The 20,135-nt window shown below is 37.7% G+C and overlaps 2 protein-coding genes across 2 annotated transcripts; both read left to right on the forward strand.

Moving 5' to 3' along the window:
* The first annotated feature begins 5,328 nt into the window (after positions 1–5,328).
* On the forward strand, positions 5,329–6,276 carry LOC117667148 (olfactory receptor 5T17-like). The gene has a single exon (XM_034420364.2). The coding sequence runs from the start codon at positions 5,329–5,331 to the stop codon at positions 6,274–6,276; it is 948 nt and encodes a 315-aa protein (XP_034276255.1).
* Positions 6,277–17,190: 10,914 nt separating this feature from the next.
* LOC117667146 (olfactory receptor 5AR1-like) lies at positions 17,191–18,168 on the forward strand. The gene has a single exon (XM_034420361.3). It carries the CDS (start codon positions 17,191–17,193, stop codon positions 18,166–18,168), a length of 978 nt encoding a protein of 325 aa, XP_034276252.2.
* The last annotated feature ends 1,967 nt before the right edge of the window (positions 18,169–20,135 follow it).

Genomic DNA, 20,135 nt, shown 5'->3' on the forward strand with positions numbered 1-20,135 from the left:
GATGTCCTCTACTGACTTGGATTTGCAGTATAGCCCCATTAGATTACTGTACTTGAGGAACTGAACACAACCTCTTCTTGCTTCCTTAGGCTCTGGAAGGTCCAAGAAGCAATCTTGCTGAGTTAACTTTCACAAACTAGCCCACTTCTCCTTATCACATGGATCCAGAATCAAACAAAGAAAAGATATGTAAATATACACCCATTGAATTGATCTGGCCTTCCAGCTTAGCTTTTGTCCAGCAGCTGTTCAGAGGACAACCCTATTTACGTGCTTGGGTCCTTGTTGGAGAATCTCTCTAACACTGACTTAGAAGAGTAGAACTGTGTACTCAAGCAGTTCCCTGCTGTCAGGAAAGTATTTTTCTCAATACTTTTCTGTAAGGTAAGTTAGGCTGAAAACTCCAGACTGCCCTTCTCACAGTTGTTAATCACTGCCGTTGTTAAGTTAGTAATACAGTTGTTAAGTGAATCTGGCTTTCTCATTGACTTTGTTTGTCAGAAGTCCTTAAAAGCTGATTACATGACCCTGGGACACTGCAACTGCCATAAATGTGAGTCAGTTGTGAAGGTCTGAATTTTGATCATGTGTCCATGGAGATTGTTAAGGATATTCTTGGCTCACAACCGATGTGGTGGGTTATTGAGCAGAGTACCCTTTGAGTTTATGCACGAAAGTGACTGAGAATGATTATGGATAATAACAATTCACATACAAACAAACTGGGTTTTGATAATATTTTACTTTTAGGGAAAAAGAAAAATCATAGTCCAAAAACATTCCAAGTCATACACATATAAAATGAGATAAGATCAGTCCAGGGATATTTTCCAAATATAAAGTCTTCTTATAGTTGTAGAAAAATACAATAAAACAGATCTTCTTTAGTTTCATTCAGGAACACAGTTCAATATAAAAACAGTCAATAAATATTAGAAAAGCAATAAATAACCATGATCAAGCAATGATCATGCAGAGAGATCAAATATAGAGTTACAACATATCAGCTGGTAAAATGGTGTAGTGTCCACACAAACCATAATTCAGCTCTCCTTAAGTACATTGGCTACAGAGCTCAGCCAATCAGGATGCAGGATGATGCAACACAGTTTTTAAAGCTACATAATACTTTAGCTACAAACACACAATCTTGATTTATATATTTCCTGACCAACCAGTTGGGTAATAACAATTTCCTAACAGAGATGCTGCACTGATTGTAAGTGTGAAAAATGATCATAAGTCATGACTTATAATGAACTGTTGCAAGTCGAGGACTACCTGTATTGTGTGTGTGCGTGTGTGAAACACACACATATAAATGTTTAATATATGTGTTTAATATATATTATTAAATATAATAATTATATTATCATACTTAATATTTTATATTTAGCACATAATATATATTAAAATTATATAATAATATATATAATGTATATTATTAAACTTTTTTCTTAATATAACAGAAGCAGTTGTTTTTTGTATCTTTTTATTTATTTTTCTCCTTTCTCCCACTTTATTCCCTCTATTCTCTTTCTTTTTCCATTTTTCCATTTTTCTGTTTGTCCCCTTAACAATCTTGCTTTCTATGTTCCCATGGTCTGTTTGGCATTCTGCCAGATGTATATAGAATTCTCCATAGATTTTACCATAATCGGCCCAGAAGGATGAACAAGTTGTGATAGAATCATCAACACTGAACTTCTTACCAGGCCTGAACTGCATGGACATCAAGAAGCAGCAGTAAAGTAAAACCAAACAAACTTAATTTTAAAAATTTCTTTTTTTCAAGAATTTGTAAGGCCACTCCACCCATTCTTATTAACTCTTGAGTGTTATACAACAAAAATAAAACATTCAGGAAAAAAATCATAAAAAGATAACAGGCATTCTTGTGGGAAAATAAGAGGAGGAGAGATTATTATATACAGGTGAAACTCGAAAAATTAGAATATCGTGCAAAAGTTCATTTATTTCAGTAATGCAACTTAAAAGGTGAAACTAATATATGAGATAGACTCATTACATGCAAAGCGAGATAATTCAAGCCTTGATTTGTCATAATTTTGATGATTATGGTTTACAGCTCATGAAAACCCCAAATTCACAATCTCAGAAAATTAGAATATTACATGAAATCAATAAAACAAGGATTGTACATAGAACAATATTGGACCTCTGAAAAGTATAAGCATGCATATGTACTCAGTACTTGGTATGGGCCCCTTTTGCATCAATTACTGCCTCAATGCGGCGTGGCATGGATGCTATCAGCCTGTGGCACTGCTGAGGTGTTATGGAAGACCAGGATGCTTCAATAGCGGCCTTCAGCTCTTCTGCATTGTTCGGTCTCATGTCTCTCATCTTTCTCTTGGCAATGCCCCATAGATTCTCTATGGGGTTCAGGTCAGGCGAGTTTGCTGGCCAATCAAGCACAGTAATCCCATGGTTATTGAACCAGGTTTTGGTACTTTTGGCAGTGTGGGCAGGTGCCAAGTCCTGCTGGAAAATGAAGTCAGCATCCCCATAAAGCTCGTCTGCGGAAGGAAGCATGAAGTGCCCCAAAATCTCCTGGTAGACGGCTGCATTGACCCTGAACTTAATGAAGCACAGTGGACCAACACCAGCAGATGACATGGCTCCCCAAATCAACACAGACTGTGGAAACTTCACACTGGACTTCAAGCATCTTACAGTGTGTGCCTCTCCATTCTTCCTCCAGACTCTGGGTCCTTGGTTTCCAAATGAGATGCAAAAGTTGCTCTCATCAGAAAAGAGGACTTTGGATCACTGAGCAACAGACCAGTTCTTTTTTTCTTTAGCCCAGGTAAGACGCTTCTGACGTTATTTGTTGTTCAGGAGTGGCTTGACAAGAGGAATACGACATTTGAAGCCCATATCCAGGATCCGTCTCTGTGTGGTGGCTCTTGATGCACTGACTCCAGCCTCAGTCCACTCCTTGTGAAAGTCCCCAACACTTTTGAATGGCCTTTTCCTGACAATCCTCTCCAGGCTGCAGTCATCCCTGCTGCTTGTGCACCTTTTTCTTCCACACTTTTCACTTTTTATTAATGTGCTTTGATACAGCACTTTGGGAACATCCAACTTCTTTTGCAATTACCTTTTGAGGCTTTCCCTCCTTATGGAGGGTGTCAATGATGGTTTTCTGCACAACTGTCAGGTCAGCAGTCTTTCCCATGATCGTGATTCCTACTGAACCAGACTGAGAGACCATTTAAAGGCTCAGGAACCCTTTGTAGGTGTTATGGCTTAATTAGTTGATTAGAGTGGGACATTTTGAGCCTAGAATATTGAACCTTTTCACAATATTCTAATTTTCTGAGATTGTGAATTTGGGGTTTTCATGAGCTGTAAGCCATAATCATCAAAAGTATGACAAATCAAGGCTCGAACTATCTCGCTTTGCATGTAATGAGTCTATCTCATATATTAGTTTCACCTTTTAAGTTGCATTACTGAAATAAATGAACTTTTGCACAATATTCTAATTTTTCGAGTTTTACTTGTATGTTCTCTACCTTGAGTTATTTATAAAAAATTAAAAGTAGAACAATACAAACACACACACACACACACACACACACACACAGAGAGAGTATGTATGTATGTATGTATGTATGTATGTATGTATGTATGTATACTGAATGTATATATTCTCTAGTTTTTCTTTCCTCACATGGAATTGATCGCTTAATGAAACCAGGAATAGCTGTAGTCTAAGACCCATTGGAGACTGTATCACAGCCTCTCTAGAGACTGTGAAGGATGCTAAGATGTTCTCCAAGCACCCAGAGCCTGGAGGAATGAGATTTGCACTGTGGGGAAAGACAACTCTTCTTGGATATGCATATAAACCAGACATTTTATGACACCAGTTGTTATATTTGGTAGGGAGCTTCAGGGTAAGAATGTTTTTGCTTTAAGAAATAATGTAATGATGTGATGGCTGTCTCCCTCATTGACCTTTGCTGTTCTATGGACCTACCTTGAATTCTGGAACTCTTTTCACTCTCTGAGGTTCTTGACATTCTGCTCATCCCTGTGTCCATTGATTTTATACACGTTTTGTATAGAGATACTACCTCCTTATTGGCTGAGGCTTAGGATATTTCTATCTAAGAAAAACCTTTGTTCTGAAGCTGAGAACGAGCTTTCAAAGGAGAAGACATGATGCTTCCCAGTGGCTCAGTCATCCAACAAGCAGGATTCTCTATAGTAAATTCAAAATGGCAGAGTAGGAATTTTGCCTATAAAAAAGATTCTGCCAAAGCTGGAGGTAAACTAAACTTGGATTTCGTATGAACTGTGCAGGGGCTTCCTTTCTGTTTACTTTACAAAAAGCAAACAGTGGCCCAAATCAGACCGAAATCCCAGAAGTCTCCACTCTCATTAAAATGATCAGGTATTTAATTATCTGGAATATGCATTACACTGTTTCTCAAATTAAATCAATATTTCATTTAGTCCCTTGCATTGTAGAAAGTCTCACCTCTATTAATTTTAGGAAGGGGAGAGAAAAGAGAATATTATTTTAGAAATATAATATTTATGTATGAATATTTAATAGCCCCCACAGTAGCATTTAAATGCCTATTAAAACAGGTGTTTATTAAATATACTAAATAGCTTGATTATGTAGATTGAATTGTAAAATATGGAGAAGGTTCGGAGACAAATAATTGCAAGGGCTAAATAGTCTCCTTCCTTCCTTCCTTCCTTCCTTCTTGTGAAAATGTGAATGTGAAAAGTAACGGTGAATGATTTCAATTTCCCACTATGGCAATTTGTTTTTTGAAATATGCACACAGACACACATTTATCTTAAGGGTGGATACTTTTTCTACCTAAGCCTTCATTAACTCTCCATCTACTCCAGTATTTGCAAACCTGATGCCTTTGGCATGTTTTGACTATTGCTCACTACCCACAACCAGCATACTAATGTGAGTGGAGGAATGGTAGAAAATATATTCCAGCATATTGAGCAGCATGAAAATGAGGCAGTAAGTTTCTCTTACTGATTGGAAGGATATTTTTAGTGAGCTCAAAAAGAGATCTCAATTTGTTGTGAATTTCTCTATGTAGTTTTCTAAATAGACTCTCAAGAAGAATGCAAGTTACACTTTGTATAAAATTCACTCTTCATTCTTCATAAATTTCCTTCCACTTTTATATAACTCAAACTTGTGGTCATCCCTATATTTGGAATCCACAAACTCCCTGAATCACTCATATGAATTTTTCAAAACTTATTGCTTTTCTTCATCTTCCACATTTCTTTTACCTTGCAGGTCTGGAAGGAAAATGACAGAAGAAAACAGCACCACAAAAGTCAAGGATTTTGTCTTTGTAAGTTTCACCAACAAGCCTGTCCTGAAGATCATCCTTTTTTTGGTGTTCCTGGTCTTTTACATGGCTACATTGGTGGGCAATATAGGAATGATTGCTTTAATAAGGGCCAGCCCCCAACTCCACACTCCAATGTACTTCTTCCTCAGCAATCTGTCCTTTATAGATTCATTATTCTCCTCTGTGGTTGCCTGTAAGTCTTTGGTGAATTTCCTGGAAGATAAGAAATCCATTTCCTTTATTGGGTGTGCCATGCAGATGTACTTTGTCATAGGCTTGGCGAGTGCGGAGTGCTTTCTCCTTGCAGCAATGGCCTATGACCGATACGTGGCTATCTGCAAACCTTTGCAGTACCCAGTCCTCATGTCTCCCAGAGCCTGCATTCTTCTGATGGCAGGTTCCTATCTCCTGGGCTTTTTCCATTCCCTTCTACATACCATTTTCACTTTCAGATTGTCCTTCTGTCGGTCTGAGATCAATCAAGTATATTGTGACATCACAGCCCTTCTATTACTCTCCTGTACTGACACTCACCTAAATGAACTTCTCATTTTTTATGTGGCTGGACTGGTAGAAACAACTACCGTGCTGTGTGTTTTGCTTTCATATATATATATTCTTGCCAACATTATGAGGATCAGTTCAGCTTCAGGCAGGCTGAAAACCTTCTCCACTTGCACTTCACACCTAACTGCAGTTACCATCTTCCACGGGGCAATCCTCATTTTACATTTCCGATCAAAATCAAGCAATGGATCCCCCATCCAGGACGTGAGTGACAAAATTCTTGCTATTTTCTATACAATTGTTATCCCTCTGCTGAACCCTTTGATTTACAGCCTGAGAAACAAGGAGGTGAAGGACGCCTTAAGATGTTTTTGGAGAAGAGCATGGACAAAATAAATACATTTTTTTTAAAAAAGCAAACAAACAGCTTTATTTATTTATCAGATTTTTATCCCACTTTTATTACTTTATAAGTAACTCAATATACGTTCCTCCTCTTTTGCCCACAAGTACCTTACGAGAGTCCCAAAGACGCTTTTTCAGAAAGTCCAATTGCCTCTTGAAAAAGCACCTTTGAGACAACCATGTCCTGGATGACTGAGAATTTCCATAGACCTTACGAGAGACAATGAGTGGCCAAAAGTCACCCAGGACTTTTAAGCCTAAGGCAGGACTGGTACTAAGAGTCTCATGATTTCTAGGCCAGCAACTTAACCACAACATCAATCTGGCTATTTTTCCTTTTTTTTTGGGGGGGGGGGGAGGGGGCTGCATTGTGTTGTAATTAAACTATAAACAATTTCTGCCAAATACTGGAGCCTGGATAGCTCTGCAGACTAAAGCACTGTAATTTAACACCAGTTGTCTGCAGTTAAAGTAAGTTCGAATCTTGCCAGGCTCAAGGTTGACTCAGCCTTCCATCCTTTCTAAGGTAGGTAAATTGAGGACCCATAAGGGGGCAATAAGATGACTTTGTATAAAATATACAAAAGCATGAAGGCTATTGCTTAACGCACTGTAAGCCGCCCTGAGTCTCCGGAGAAGGGCGGCATATAAATCAATTTTTTTTAAAAAAAATACTGAAATAAATGTTCTCAATACTTTTCTGTCAGATCGATTGGGCTGAAAGACCCTATCTGCTCTGAAGTCACATATTGAGCTTCTGTGGCTTGTGGAAGATTTGCACCTAGGTTGTTTTGTGTTTTTTTTAGAAGGAAGCTATTCCAAGAGTCAATACAAGGTTCTTACTCCTCTCCTTTTAGACTTTTTCCCCTCTGAGTTTTCCAGTAGTTGGATTAGCTGGACTACACCAGCATTTCAGCTACAAAGAGATAATACCTTCTGGTGGATGTGTGTGTATCAAGAGAAGAAATTGTATTTGTGTGTTTGGAGAGCAAGAAAAATGAAGGCTGCAGGCATGAGAAAAGGAAAGTAACAAACACCAGGACAGAGGCAACTTGGTGAGATGATTGGAGACAGGATGCAAAATGCAGTGGGTAATTGAAAGCAGGAGAAAGTGGAGCAGAGCAGCAGAGCTTTTTTCTTTTTAACTTATCATAAGCCACCCAGAGCAGCTGCATCAGTGGGATGCATGGCATAGAGAAGGAAAGAAAGGGAGGAAGGGAGGGAGAGAGGGACAAAGACAGAGAGAGACATAGAAAGTGAGAAAGAGAGAGAGAGAGAGAGAGAGAGAGAGAGAGGGAGAGAGGGAGAGAGGGAGAGAGAGAGAAAGTGGGAAGGAAAGAAAGGAAGAGGAAGGAAGGAAGGAAGGAAGGAAGGAAGGAAGGAAGGAAGGAAGGAAGGAAGGAAGGGAAAGGAAGGAAGGAAGGAAGGAAGGAAGGAAGAAAGAAAGAAAGAAAGAAAGAAAGAAAGAAAGAAAGAAAGAAAGAAAGAAAGAAAGAAAGAAAGAAAGAAAGAAAGAGATGCACAACAGTGGAAAGATTTGACATTACCCACAATGGAGGAATAGATGGTGAAGATGATGGAACTAGCTGGCTAAATTGAAAGCTGTGATTAAAGGAAATATGCTAACTAGGGTTTATGCTGATTGGAAACCCCTTTTGGATTTTTTGCATGAAGCAGAAAAAATGAACTTATAATATTGCATACAGTATGGTTTTTATGATTAGAAAAAAAATAAAAAAGAGGAATAGCAGTGTATATAAAAGAAAGATTAAAATCAGAATTGAAGTATGTAGATGATGAGGGAAGAATTTTGATGATCAAATTAGATACTGAAATGAAACAATTCTTATTAGTAGTGATCTCTGCCCCTAATACAAACCAAAAAGATTTTTACAAAAAATTACACAATAAAGTATTAGAACAAGAAATAGAAAACATATGTATAATAGGAGATCACAACGCGATAAAAAAGATTATTATAGTGAGAATAAGAGCAAAAAAAAAAAAGGAAATATTACCAAAAGAGTTTTTTAATATGATATCAGAATTAGGTTTAAAAGATACTTGGAGAGAAATCAACAAAGAAGAAAGACAATACACATACTATTCCCATCCGCACCAATCATGGTCCAGGATCGACATGGCCTGGATGACAGCGCAATTGCAATTGGAGATAGAAAAAATAGATATTGGAATAAATGAATGGGCGGACCACAATCCTATAATAATACATTGGAAGGGACAAAAAAGATACAAAAGGTGGATTCTAAGCCAGTATTTATGTAAGGAGAAAGAATACAAACAACTAGTGGGAAAAGAGATAGAGATCTTTTTAGGTATAAACAAAAAAGAACACACCCTCGCCCCAAAATCTTTGGGATACTTTAAAAGCTTACATTAGAGGGGTGTCAATGGCATATATTGCAAAGAGGAATAAACAGAAAAGATACCAACAAAATAAATTACAGGAAGAACTCCAAAAATTAGAAGAAAAGCTATATAAAGATCTGCAAAATAAGAAAATTATAGAGGAAAGGAGAATAACTAAACACAAATTAAATTTGATTACACAAAAGAAATAGTTTTGAAAATAAAGGCAGCGAAACAAAACTATTTTGAGCATGCAAACAAAATAAGTAGATGGTTAGCCTATAAGTTGAAAAAAGAAAAAGAAAAAAGAATGATACAATATCTGAAAGATGAAGAAGGGGAAATATGTTATAAAACAAAAGACAAAAAAAGAATAGTACATACCTTCCTCTCTAGATTATTTACTCAGGAACAAAAGAAGAAAACTGAAATACAGAGATATATAGAGGAAATAAAACTTTGCAAGTTGACAGAGGAACAGAAAGAAACATTGAATAGACCAATCTCTGAAACTGAATTTGGAATGGCAATGAAAAAACAAAAAAATAATAAGACCCCAGGCCCAGATGGATTACCGATTGAACTGTACAAAAATACGATAGAACAGACTGGAGGACTTATGTTAGAAATATTTAATGAAGTATTGCAAGAGACAAACACACCCAAATTCTGGTCAGAAGCTCTAATTATATTGATTCATAAGGAGGATTCAGACCCACAATTAATACAAAATTATAGGCCTATCTCTCTACTGAATTCTGATTACAAATTATTTATGTCAATAATTGCGGAAAGACTACAGGTGATTCTGAGCAAACATATACATTTGGACCAAAGTGGATTCCTGCCAGGATGGCAAATCAAAAATAATACACATACGATAGTAGATATATTAGAGTATTACGAACTACACACAGAGAAACAACTTTCACTGGTTTTCCTTGATGCGCAAAAAGCCTTTGACAATTTGAACTGGAATTTCATGATACAATTAATAAAGAAATTGGGTTACGGACAAAAATTTGGACAAATGATTGGAAAAATTTATTCAAAACAGACGGCAAATGTAGTGGTTAATCAGGATATGACAAAAGGCTTTGAGATAACAAAAGGAGTAAGACAAGGCTGCTCACTCTCCCCACTTCTTTTCATTTTAGCACTGGAGCCACTCTTAAATAGAATTAGGGAAGACCAAGAAATAAAGGGCTTGAGAATTAAAAGTGAGGAGTATAAAGTCCAGGCATATGCAGATGATACAGTTATTATAATTGAGGAACCTTTAGAATCTGGCCCCAAATTGATCAGAAAAATAGAAGAATTCGGTGAAGTAGCAGGTTTAAAAATTAATAAGAATAAATCAAAATTACTAACTAAAAATCTTACAAAAAACGAGGAGACAGAATTGGAAAGGATTATGAATATCCAAGTAACAAAAAAAATTAAATATTTGGGAAATTGGCTCACGGAAAAAGCTCCTCAATTAAAAAAGAAAATTATGATAAATTAACTGAGCAAATTAGGAAAGATTTGGAAAACTGGGCAAAATTGCAGATCTCATGGATGGGAAGAGTGGCAGTGATAAAAATGAACATCTTGCCTAAAATTTTATTCCTCTTCCAGGTTATCCCAATAAAAATGGAAAAAAACTTTTTTGACTTATTAGATTGACCACAAAATTTATTTGGCAAGGAAAGAAGCCAAGAATTAGATTAAAAGTACTACAAGATACCAGAGAGAGGTGGGGAGCTGCCCTCCCAGATTGGGAAGCCTACTATCAAGCAGCAGGATTAGTTTGGATAAAGGAGTGGATAGAGTTAGAAAATAAAAGACTGCTAATATTAGAAGGACATGATTTAACTATAGGGTGGCATTCATATTTGTGGGGAGGAAAATAAAATACTTATGAATACTTTAGAAGACATACAATTAGGAATTCATTACTAATAATTTGGAATAAAATTAAAAAAACATTATATACAAGTGCCGTCTTGGATCTCCCCAGAGGAAACTCTAACACATCCAAATTTAGTAGATTGGACCAAATTAATTAGATATAGAGATATAATAAATAAGAGGGGAATATTAAAAACCAGAAATGAATTGGAACTGGATTTAGGAAGAGAAGTTCAAAGTACACAGAGGATATAAAAAAAGATCAAGTTCGATTAGAACAAACAGAATTAGACAAAAATATATTAGGGAATGAACGAAAACTAATAAGTAGATTATATATAAGTTTCTAATACGGTATAAAATGAAAGAGGAAACAATGAAAGACACGATGATCAAATGGGCACAAAATGTTAACCATGTGATAGAATTAGAGAAGTGGGAGAAGATGTGGAAAACAAACATGAAATTGACAATCGCGACGGCATACAAGGAGAACCAGATGAAAATGTTTCACAGATGGTACCTTCCACTGGCTAGAATTGCAAAAATGTTCCCCAGCAACTCCCCAAAATGTTGGAAATGCAAGACTGGCTATGGAACATACTACCATCAATGGTGGACCTGCACAATGGCACAAAAATTTTGGACGAAAATTAAAACTTGGATAGTAGAAATAACTCAGAATTCAATAGGGAGAAAACCGGAACAGTTTTTGTTAGGAATCTTGATAGAAAATTACACTAAAGAAATACAGTACCTTATATTGCATATACTGACAGCAGCACGTATTTTATACGCGCAATATTGGAGGAAATAAATCTTACCATTGGAAGGGGATTTAATTAAGAAAATCCTGGAATGTGCAAAATTAGATAAATTAGCTAAAGAAATTAAGGGGAAAGAAGAATCAAAGTATTATAAGGTCTGGAGTAGATGGTATGAATGGTTGAAAAATAAGGAAATAAGATAAACGAATGAAGAAAGGAGGGGGCAAATGTGTATGATCATCTGATAGTAAAGAAGAAATGACATAAAGTAGAAAATGAATGTCAAATAAGTTAACATTTAAATATCTGTAAATATTGATGTATAGAAAGAATGGACCGCTGTACCTAGCTGAAAAGAAAAGCAATATTTTCTTCTTCTTTTTTTGTTGTTTTATTTTTTGTTGTATGTATATGTTTGATTTTTATTGTGTTTAAAATAAAAAACTTTTTTTTAAAAAAAAAGAAAAAAATGAAAGATTATATTAGAAAAAAGAAAAAATGTAGCCATAAAGCAAGAGGTTAAGATACATTTATACTTTTAACTACTGTAAAAGAAAATTGGAAATTACTTCTTTATCCTTTTTTTCCTGCACTTTTGCCTTGTGCTTTCCCCTTCTTCTTTATTTTCTATTTTTAATATTAATTTTTGATAGTTTTTTTCTTTCTTCTTTAGAACTCTAATAAAGTTATTATCAATAAATAAACAAATTTTAAAAACAGAGACATGCATATATCAAATTAGTCATGGATATTTAGAGGTGGGCTTTTAGAATTCTGATATAAAAATGGCATATTTTTAGTGCTGCCATCTCCTGCTTTTCACAATGGACAAGAAAATAAGCAAAAGAAAGATAAGAGAAAAAGAGACAGCAGCGGCAGCGGTTGTGCTGTCCTGTGAAGCTGGCAAGGTCGGGAAGTTTGAGCCATTTGTAGTCCTCAGGACATCATTGCTCAAGGATAATGCAACAGAGTCTTGAAAAACATATCTAGATCCGTATCTAGTCTTGAAAAACGTATCTAGATCTGTTCCAGTCGGGTTTCAGGCCTGGGTACAGCACAAAAACGGCATTGGTCACGTTGGTGGATGATCTCTGGAGGGCTCGGGACAGAGGTTGTTCCTCTGTCCTGGTCCTATTAGATCTCTCAGCGGCTTTTGATACCATCGACCATGGTATCATGCTGCACCGGTTGGAAGAGTTGGGGGTGGGAGGCACCGTATTACAGTGGTTCTCCTTCTTTCTCTCCAACCGGTTGCAGTCTGTGTTGACTGGGGGCAGAGGTCGACCCCGAGACCCCTTATATGTGGGGTGCCACAAGGATCGGTCCTCTCACCCCTTTTGTTCAACATTTATGTGAAGCCGCTGGGCGAGATCATCTGTGGTTTCGGGGTGGAATACCATCAGTACGCTGATGACACCCAGCTGTACATCTCCATCCCAGACCACCCCAACGATGCCCTTGAAGTGATGTCCCAGTGCCTGGAGGCCGTACGGATCTGGATGGGGAGAAACAGGCTCAGGCTCAACCCATCCAAGACCGAGTGGCTGTGGTTTCCGACGTCCCGATATAGTCAGCTGGTGCCATCGCTGACTATTGGGGGTGAAGCATTGGCCCCCACGGAAAGGGCTCGCAACTTGGGTGTCCTCCTGGATTCACGGCTGTCTTTAGAAGAGCACTTGACGGCCGTGACCAGGAGGATTTTTCATCAGGTCCGCCTGATCCACCAGTTGCATCCCTTTCTGGATCGGGACTCATTACGCACAGTCACTCATGCCCTCGTCACCTCCCGTCTGGACTATTGTAACGCTCTCTACATGGGGCTCCCCTTGAGGAGCACTTGGAGGCTCCAACTGGCGCAGAGTGCGGCCGCGCGGGTGGTGATGGGAGCGACATGGCGTTCCCATGTAACGCCTCTCCTGCGCGAGCTGCACTGGCTCCCGGTGGTCTTCCAAGTGTGCTTCAAGGTTTTGGTTATCACCTTCAGAGAGCTCCATGGCTTAGGGCCTGGCTATTTGCGGGACCGCCTGCTACCACCAATAGCCTCCCACCGACCAGTACGCTCCCATAGAGAGGGGCTCCTCCGGGTGCCGTCGGCCAAACAATGTCGACTGGCGGCCCCCAGGGGGAGAGCCTTCTCTGTGGGGGCACCTACAATCTGGAATGAGCTCCCCCCCGAGATACGGAAGATTCCGGATCTGCGTACCTTCCGCCGCGCGCTTAAGACGTTCCTATTCCATCAAGCTGGCCTGACCTAAACTTTTCCTCTTTTTAAATGGGAATTTTAAATTTGGTTTTAAATTGGGGTTTTAAAATGGTTCAGCCAAATTTATTTAATTTGTTTTATCTCTATTTTAAATTTTGTATTTATATGTTTTATTTTATGGCTGTTCACCGCCCTGAGTCCTTCGGGAGTAGGGCGGTATACAAATTTAATAAAATGAAACGAAAATGAAAATGAAAACCTAGCAGAGAAATGCTCCATCTCAGTTCATACTTGGGTTAAATGGAGTTACTCTGATCTCTTTCTCTTGCTTCCCCCATGGATTTAAGTATCTCTTCTATAGCAGTCCTGTTGCCCCATTTAATTGTCTTGCTGCTTCCTGTGTGTTCCCGTGGTCTGTTACGCATTCTGCCAGGTGTATGTAGAATTCTCCATAGATTGTATCACAATCCTGCCCAGAAGAGTGAGGAAGTTGTGATGGAATCACCCGCAATGCTTTAAAAGATATGAACTATATGAATATCAACAAGAAACAGTTAAAAATAAAACCAAAGTCAAACCATCGTTTTATTAATTTCAAGTATTTATAAAGCCATCCCACTCAATCTATTTGAGTCTCATAGAACAAAAATGAACAATTAAAAGAAACCCTCTACACATCATTAAAAAATAAGCCAATAAATAAAAAAGAAACCTGAACAAGACAAGTCAAACAATGACAGAAATGCCATTCAACTGAACCTAAAGGCTTTGTCTTCACTGTTTTTCCAAAGACCTGTTGCATTTTGGGAAGAGTTTCTTCCAGAGCTGAATGTGGCCCGAGGCTGGATGTTGTCCACATTGTAGAAGCATAGATGCCATTTATATATTTGCTCCATTATTTTCTTCTTTTTTATATATATATTTTATTGTTCAAAAAAGAAAAACAACAGTAAAATACAAACAAACATAAATACAATAAAACAATATGAAAAACAAACCAACATAAAAAAAAATATAAATTTGTTGCATCGGTGGGTTATTTTCCTGTTCCACCTGGTTTTCTCTATACATATCTATTTTACGTATTCATTTATTTACATAGTTATACACAAATCAATTGTAGTCTACCTCTTGCTTAGCTACCTGTGGCTCCTGCTTAGACATTCAGGCTACATTATATTCCTATATTTATCTTTCCCTCTAACCAGGAATATCATGTCTGCCAAACTAAATAGTATTCAGAATCATCTTTCTCTTGTAATTGCTTCGTAAGTCTGTCCATTTCTGCACATTCTGTTATTTTAGGCAACTAGTTTGTCTTCTGTTGGCAGTTGTTCAAATTTCCAATTTTGAGCATACAGTATGCGTACCGCTCCATTATTTTCTTCATATGGAATTGATCTCTTATTCAAATGCAGGAATAGCTGCAGTCTAAGACGTACTCAAGTCTGAAGAGTATCACAGCCTCTCTAGGGACTGGGAGGGATACTAGGATCCTCCAAGCACACAGAGCCTGGAGAGATGAGGTTGGTGCTGTGGGGAAAGACAATGCTGCTTGGATTTACATATAAACCAGAAATTTGATGACATTAGTTCATGTATCTGATAGTGAGCTTCAGGGTAAGAATGTTTTTGCTTTGAGAAATGATGATATGATGGCTGCCTCCCTGAAATTCTGTTGTGTTATACAATTTCACTCTGTATCTATTTCCTCAGATTTGCTATCACTTCATTTTCTGTTTTCGGTAAGTATTGATACAACAGTCATGTGGTTGTTTTCTTCCCCCCCCCCGCCCCCTCCAAACCGAAGTAATCCTCACCAACCTTTGCACTTCTATTGGTATATAAAAGTGTATGGGCTTGTCTTGAATTCTGGAACTCTTTTCACCCTCTGAGGTTCTTGACAGTCTGCTCATCCCTGTGTCCATTGATTTTATACACGTTTTGTATAGAGATACTGCCTCCCTATTGGCTGAGGCTTAGGATATTTCTATCTAAGAAAAACCTTTGTTCTGAAGCTGAGAATGAGCTTTGAGAGGAGAAAAGATGATACTTCCCAGTGGCTCAGTCATCCAACAAGCAGGATTCTCTATAGTGAATTCAAAATGGCAGAGCAGGAATTCTACCTATAAAAAAGATCCTGCCAGAGCTGGAGGTAAATTAAACTTAGATTTCTTATGAACTGTGCAGGGGCTTCCCTTCTGTTTACTTTACAAAAAGCAAACAGTGGCCCAGATCAGACCGGGATCCCCAGAAGAGCTCTCTACTACATTAAAATGATCAGGTATTTAATTATCTGGAACATGCAGAATATTGTTTCTCAGATCAAATCAATATTTCCTTTAGTCCTTTGCATTGAAGAAAGTCTCATCTCTATTAATTTTAAAAAGAGAAAAGAAAATTTTACTTTACAAAGACTATATATATTATACCAAATTTTTATTTTGCTGATAAAGAAATAAAGGGAGATTAGTATAGATTTATTTCAAGCTTTTTAGTTTTCATCAACTAGCCATACCCTTACTTGGATTCAAGCTTGGGCTTCCTGCATGTTAGGCAGTTGAATTAACCTTCTGAGCCACAAGTTCTCCTCCCTTCAACAGTTTGAGCTAGGGGAAAGATTAAGTGTCGAATCCGAGTAAGGGTATGGCTAGCTGATAAAAGCTAAAAAGCTTGAAATAGATCTATACTAGTCTCCCTTTATTTCTTTATCAGCAAAATAAAAATTTGGTATAAAATGATTTGCTGTGAATGCGACTGCTTGAGGGCTCCTGGATTGGAGCTGAAAGGTGAAAGGGAGCAGAATGCCCCCTCCCACATGTTGGGGTAGACACACACACACACACACACACACACACACACAAATATCTGACAGCTCTCAAAGCAGCATTTAAATGTCTTTTCAAAACAGGTGTTTATTAAATAAACTAAAGCTTGATCATGTAACTTGAATTGTAAAACTGTGAGGAAGGTTTTGAACTGGAATTCAAAAACAAATAATTGGAGTCACTAAATTCCTTCCTTCCTTCCTTCCTTCCTTCCTTCCTTCCTTCCTTCCTTCCTGTTTCAAAAAGCACAATGATATTCATATAGCTGAATAATTATTGGTATATGAAAAGTAACAATGAATGATTGCCATTTCCCACTACGGCCAATTTTTTTTCACTGACAATATATTTGAAAATCTCCTTCCAAACATACATTTAGCTTAAACGTGGATCTAGTCAAACTATTTCTTCCACCTAAGCTTACACACTCTCTCCATCTACTCCAATCTTTGCAAACCTGATACCTTTTGCATGTTTTTACTATTACTTTCACTATCCCCAAACAGCATGCCAATTTCCATGGTGCAATCTCTGCCCAGTGTTTTGAGCAGCATAAAAGTAAGGAAGAAAAAATCAAATTTCTCTTACTGTTTGGAAGGATATTTTTAGTGAGATCTCAGCTTTTCTCCATCAACTCTCTAAGTAAAAGAATGGAAATTACATTTTGACTAAAATTCACTCTTCATTCTTCATAAATTTCCTTGCACTTCTATATAAATCAAACTTGTGGTCATCCCTATATTTGGAATCCACAAATTCCCTGAATCACTCATATGAATTTTTCAAACCTTATTGCTTTTCTTCATCTTCCACATTTCTTTTACCTTGCAGGTCTGGAAGGAAAATGACAGAAGAAAACAGCACCACAAAAGTCAAGGATTTTGTCTTTGTAAGTTTCACCAACAAGCCTGTCCTGAAGATCATCCTTTTTTTGGTGTTCCTGATCTTTTACATGGCTACATTGGTGGGCAATATAGGAATGATTGCTTTAATAAGGGCCAGCCCCCAACTCCACACTCCAATGTACTTCTTCCTCAGCAATCTGTCCTTTATAGATTCATTATTCTCCTCTGTGGTTGCCTGTAAGTCTTTAGCAAATTTCCTGGAAGATAAGAAATTAATTTCCTTTATTGGGTGTGCCATGCAGATGTACTTTGTCATAGGCTTGGGAAGTGCAGAGTGCTTTCTCCTTGTGGCAATGGCCTATGACCGATACGTGGCTATCTGCAAACCCTTGCAGTACCCAGTCCTCATGTCTCCCAGAGTCTGCATTCTTCTGATGGCAGGTTCCTATCTCCTGGGCTTTTTCCATTCCCTTCTACATACCATTTTCACTTTCAGATTGTCCTTCTGTTGGTCTGAGATTAATCATGTATATTGTGACATCACAGCCCTTCTATTGCTCTCCTGTACTGACACTCACCTAAATGAACTTCTGATTTTTTATGTGGCTGGACTGGTAGAAGCAACTACCCTGCTAAGTGTTTTTGTTTCATATATATGTATTCTTGCCAACATTGTGAGGATCAGTTCAGTTTCAGGCAGGCTGAAAGCCTTTTCCACTTGCACTTCACACCTAACTGCAGTTACCATCTTCCACGGGGCAATCCTCATTTTACATTTCCGATCAAAATCAAGCAATGGATCCCCCATCCAGGATGTGAGTGACAAAATTCTTGCTGTTTTCTACACAATTGTTATCCCTCTGCTGAACCCTTTGATTTACAGCCTGAGAAACAAGGAGGTGAAGGACGCTTTAAGAGGTCTTTTTAAAAAAAAGTCTGGGCCTAAATTAGTAAATTTAAAAAAAAATATTTCTTGATTTTTTTTTCTTTTTGGCAGAGAGAATGAGCAAGTTTTTCCAAATATAGAAATGGAATATTCTTTTCTGTAATTAATATTTGTTCTTTAAAATGCTGCAATATATTCTCAACTATTCTGCTTTACATGTACTTGATGGCAAACAGGGTCTTCCCTTGGCACGAGGCTAAAATGTAGTAGAATCCTACTTAAGTGTATTTTTGCAGTTAAATGTTTGTGGGACAATTATTTCTATGGATTTTTCATTCTGTACCCTGGTTTTGGTCCTATATAAGTTGTCTAAAGTCATTTGATCAATGGGCAGGAGAGCAGTGGCTCACATGGTTAGGATGCTGGGCAGATGATTGGCAGGCTTGCGTTTGAGACCTGTTGCTGCCATGTGGCCTGGTGAGCTCCCATATCATATCATATCATATCATATCATATCATATCATATCATATCATAACATATCATAAGTTTATTTGTCAAACATATATAAGATAACAGGTAAACGTATAAACATAATTTGAATACATGAAAAGAGTAAGTAAAAAGGAATATTAGGACAGGAACAGTAGGCACGCTGGTGCACTTATGCATGCCCCTTACAGACCTCTTAGGAATGGGGTGAGGTCAACAGTAGACAGTTTAAGGTTAAAGTTTTGATGGTTTGGAGAAGAAACTACAGAGTCAGGCAGTGCATTCCAGGCATTATCCCATCACTTAATCCAGCTCCTGCCAGTCCAGCAATTCAAAAGTGGGCAATCACGAGTAGATAGATATGTACCACTTCAGGGGGCAGCTTAATGGGGACATGAAAGGAGCCCCCAAATGGGCTTCTCCCAGGCAGCAGTAATGTCACTGGCTGATCCCTTCAACCCAGCAGCTCTTCAGTGCTCCTGACATGGCTGCAGTAGTAGTATCAGTGAGCAGCATTTAAAAAAAATCAAATGAATAAATCTATTTATTTACATCTTCATTGTGAGTTGCAAAATTAGCTGATGGATCCTTTAAGAAATATGTCTATGCTTCAGTGCACTGATGATGTTACCGTACCTAGTCAGATAATGAAATGTTTGTAAGAAAACAACCAAGTTCAGAGAGCACCAACGACCGACCCCACAGTTTAACCCTGAGCTACAAATATTATCTGCTATTGGTATTAGTGAATTAAGGATTTGCCCTTTGCCCCTCTGTACATTATTGTGCCTGTATTTGCTTAACATGAACTCTGGTTAGACACTTCCTTCTGCCTTTCTTCCCAAGCACATAGGCATAGAGCACATGCTCTTGGACTCATAAAATGTCGCTAGCAATGTGCCAATCTTTGCCTATCTCTATATTATATTGCCTGTAAATTACTAGACCATTGAAAAAGCCTTGGGGGCACAGCTATTATAACCATGTCTCTGGGTTTGCAAGTTTTTCATGGTGTCTTTGGAATGCTTGATTCCTGGTACATATGATTCTTTATATTGCATATTTTTGGTTTTCATTTTGTTTTTGTTTTTTTTTGCTATTCTTATTTGTTTTAACTCACAATGGACTTGGGGAATGTGTGTTGCTCAAAGTCAGTTGATTGTAACAATCGATAAGTCCTGTAGGTAGATAATTTTTTTAAAAAACCCTCTCTGTATGTTATAGTTAAAAAAATTATTTCAGTACTCGTTGTTTAGATCAGCTCTCAGAAATACTCACATGCAGAAGCAGCATACTTCAGCCCCCGATAATAAACATATAAACTGATGTAACATGTTACTTTTTTTGTGTAACTGTGCTTTTGACTCAGTCTTGACTCCTAGAGACCGCCTGGACAAATCCATGCAATTTTCTTGGCAGCATTTTTGGATGTGGTTTTCCATGGCCTCTGTCTTAGGGCTGAGAAAGAAGGACTGGCCCAAGGTTGATTATGTAAGAAATAGCAAAGAAATCATTTGTATCCTTACAAAGAACATCTTTGTGATGGCTAGTTCTTACATAATCAAAAG

Source organism: Pantherophis guttatus, chromosome 1 (assembly GCF_059756535.1).
Source record: "Pantherophis guttatus breed Tessera chromosome 1, ASM5975653v1, whole genome shotgun sequence".
NCBI lineage: Eukaryota > Metazoa > Chordata > Lepidosauria > Squamata > Colubridae > Pantherophis > Pantherophis guttatus.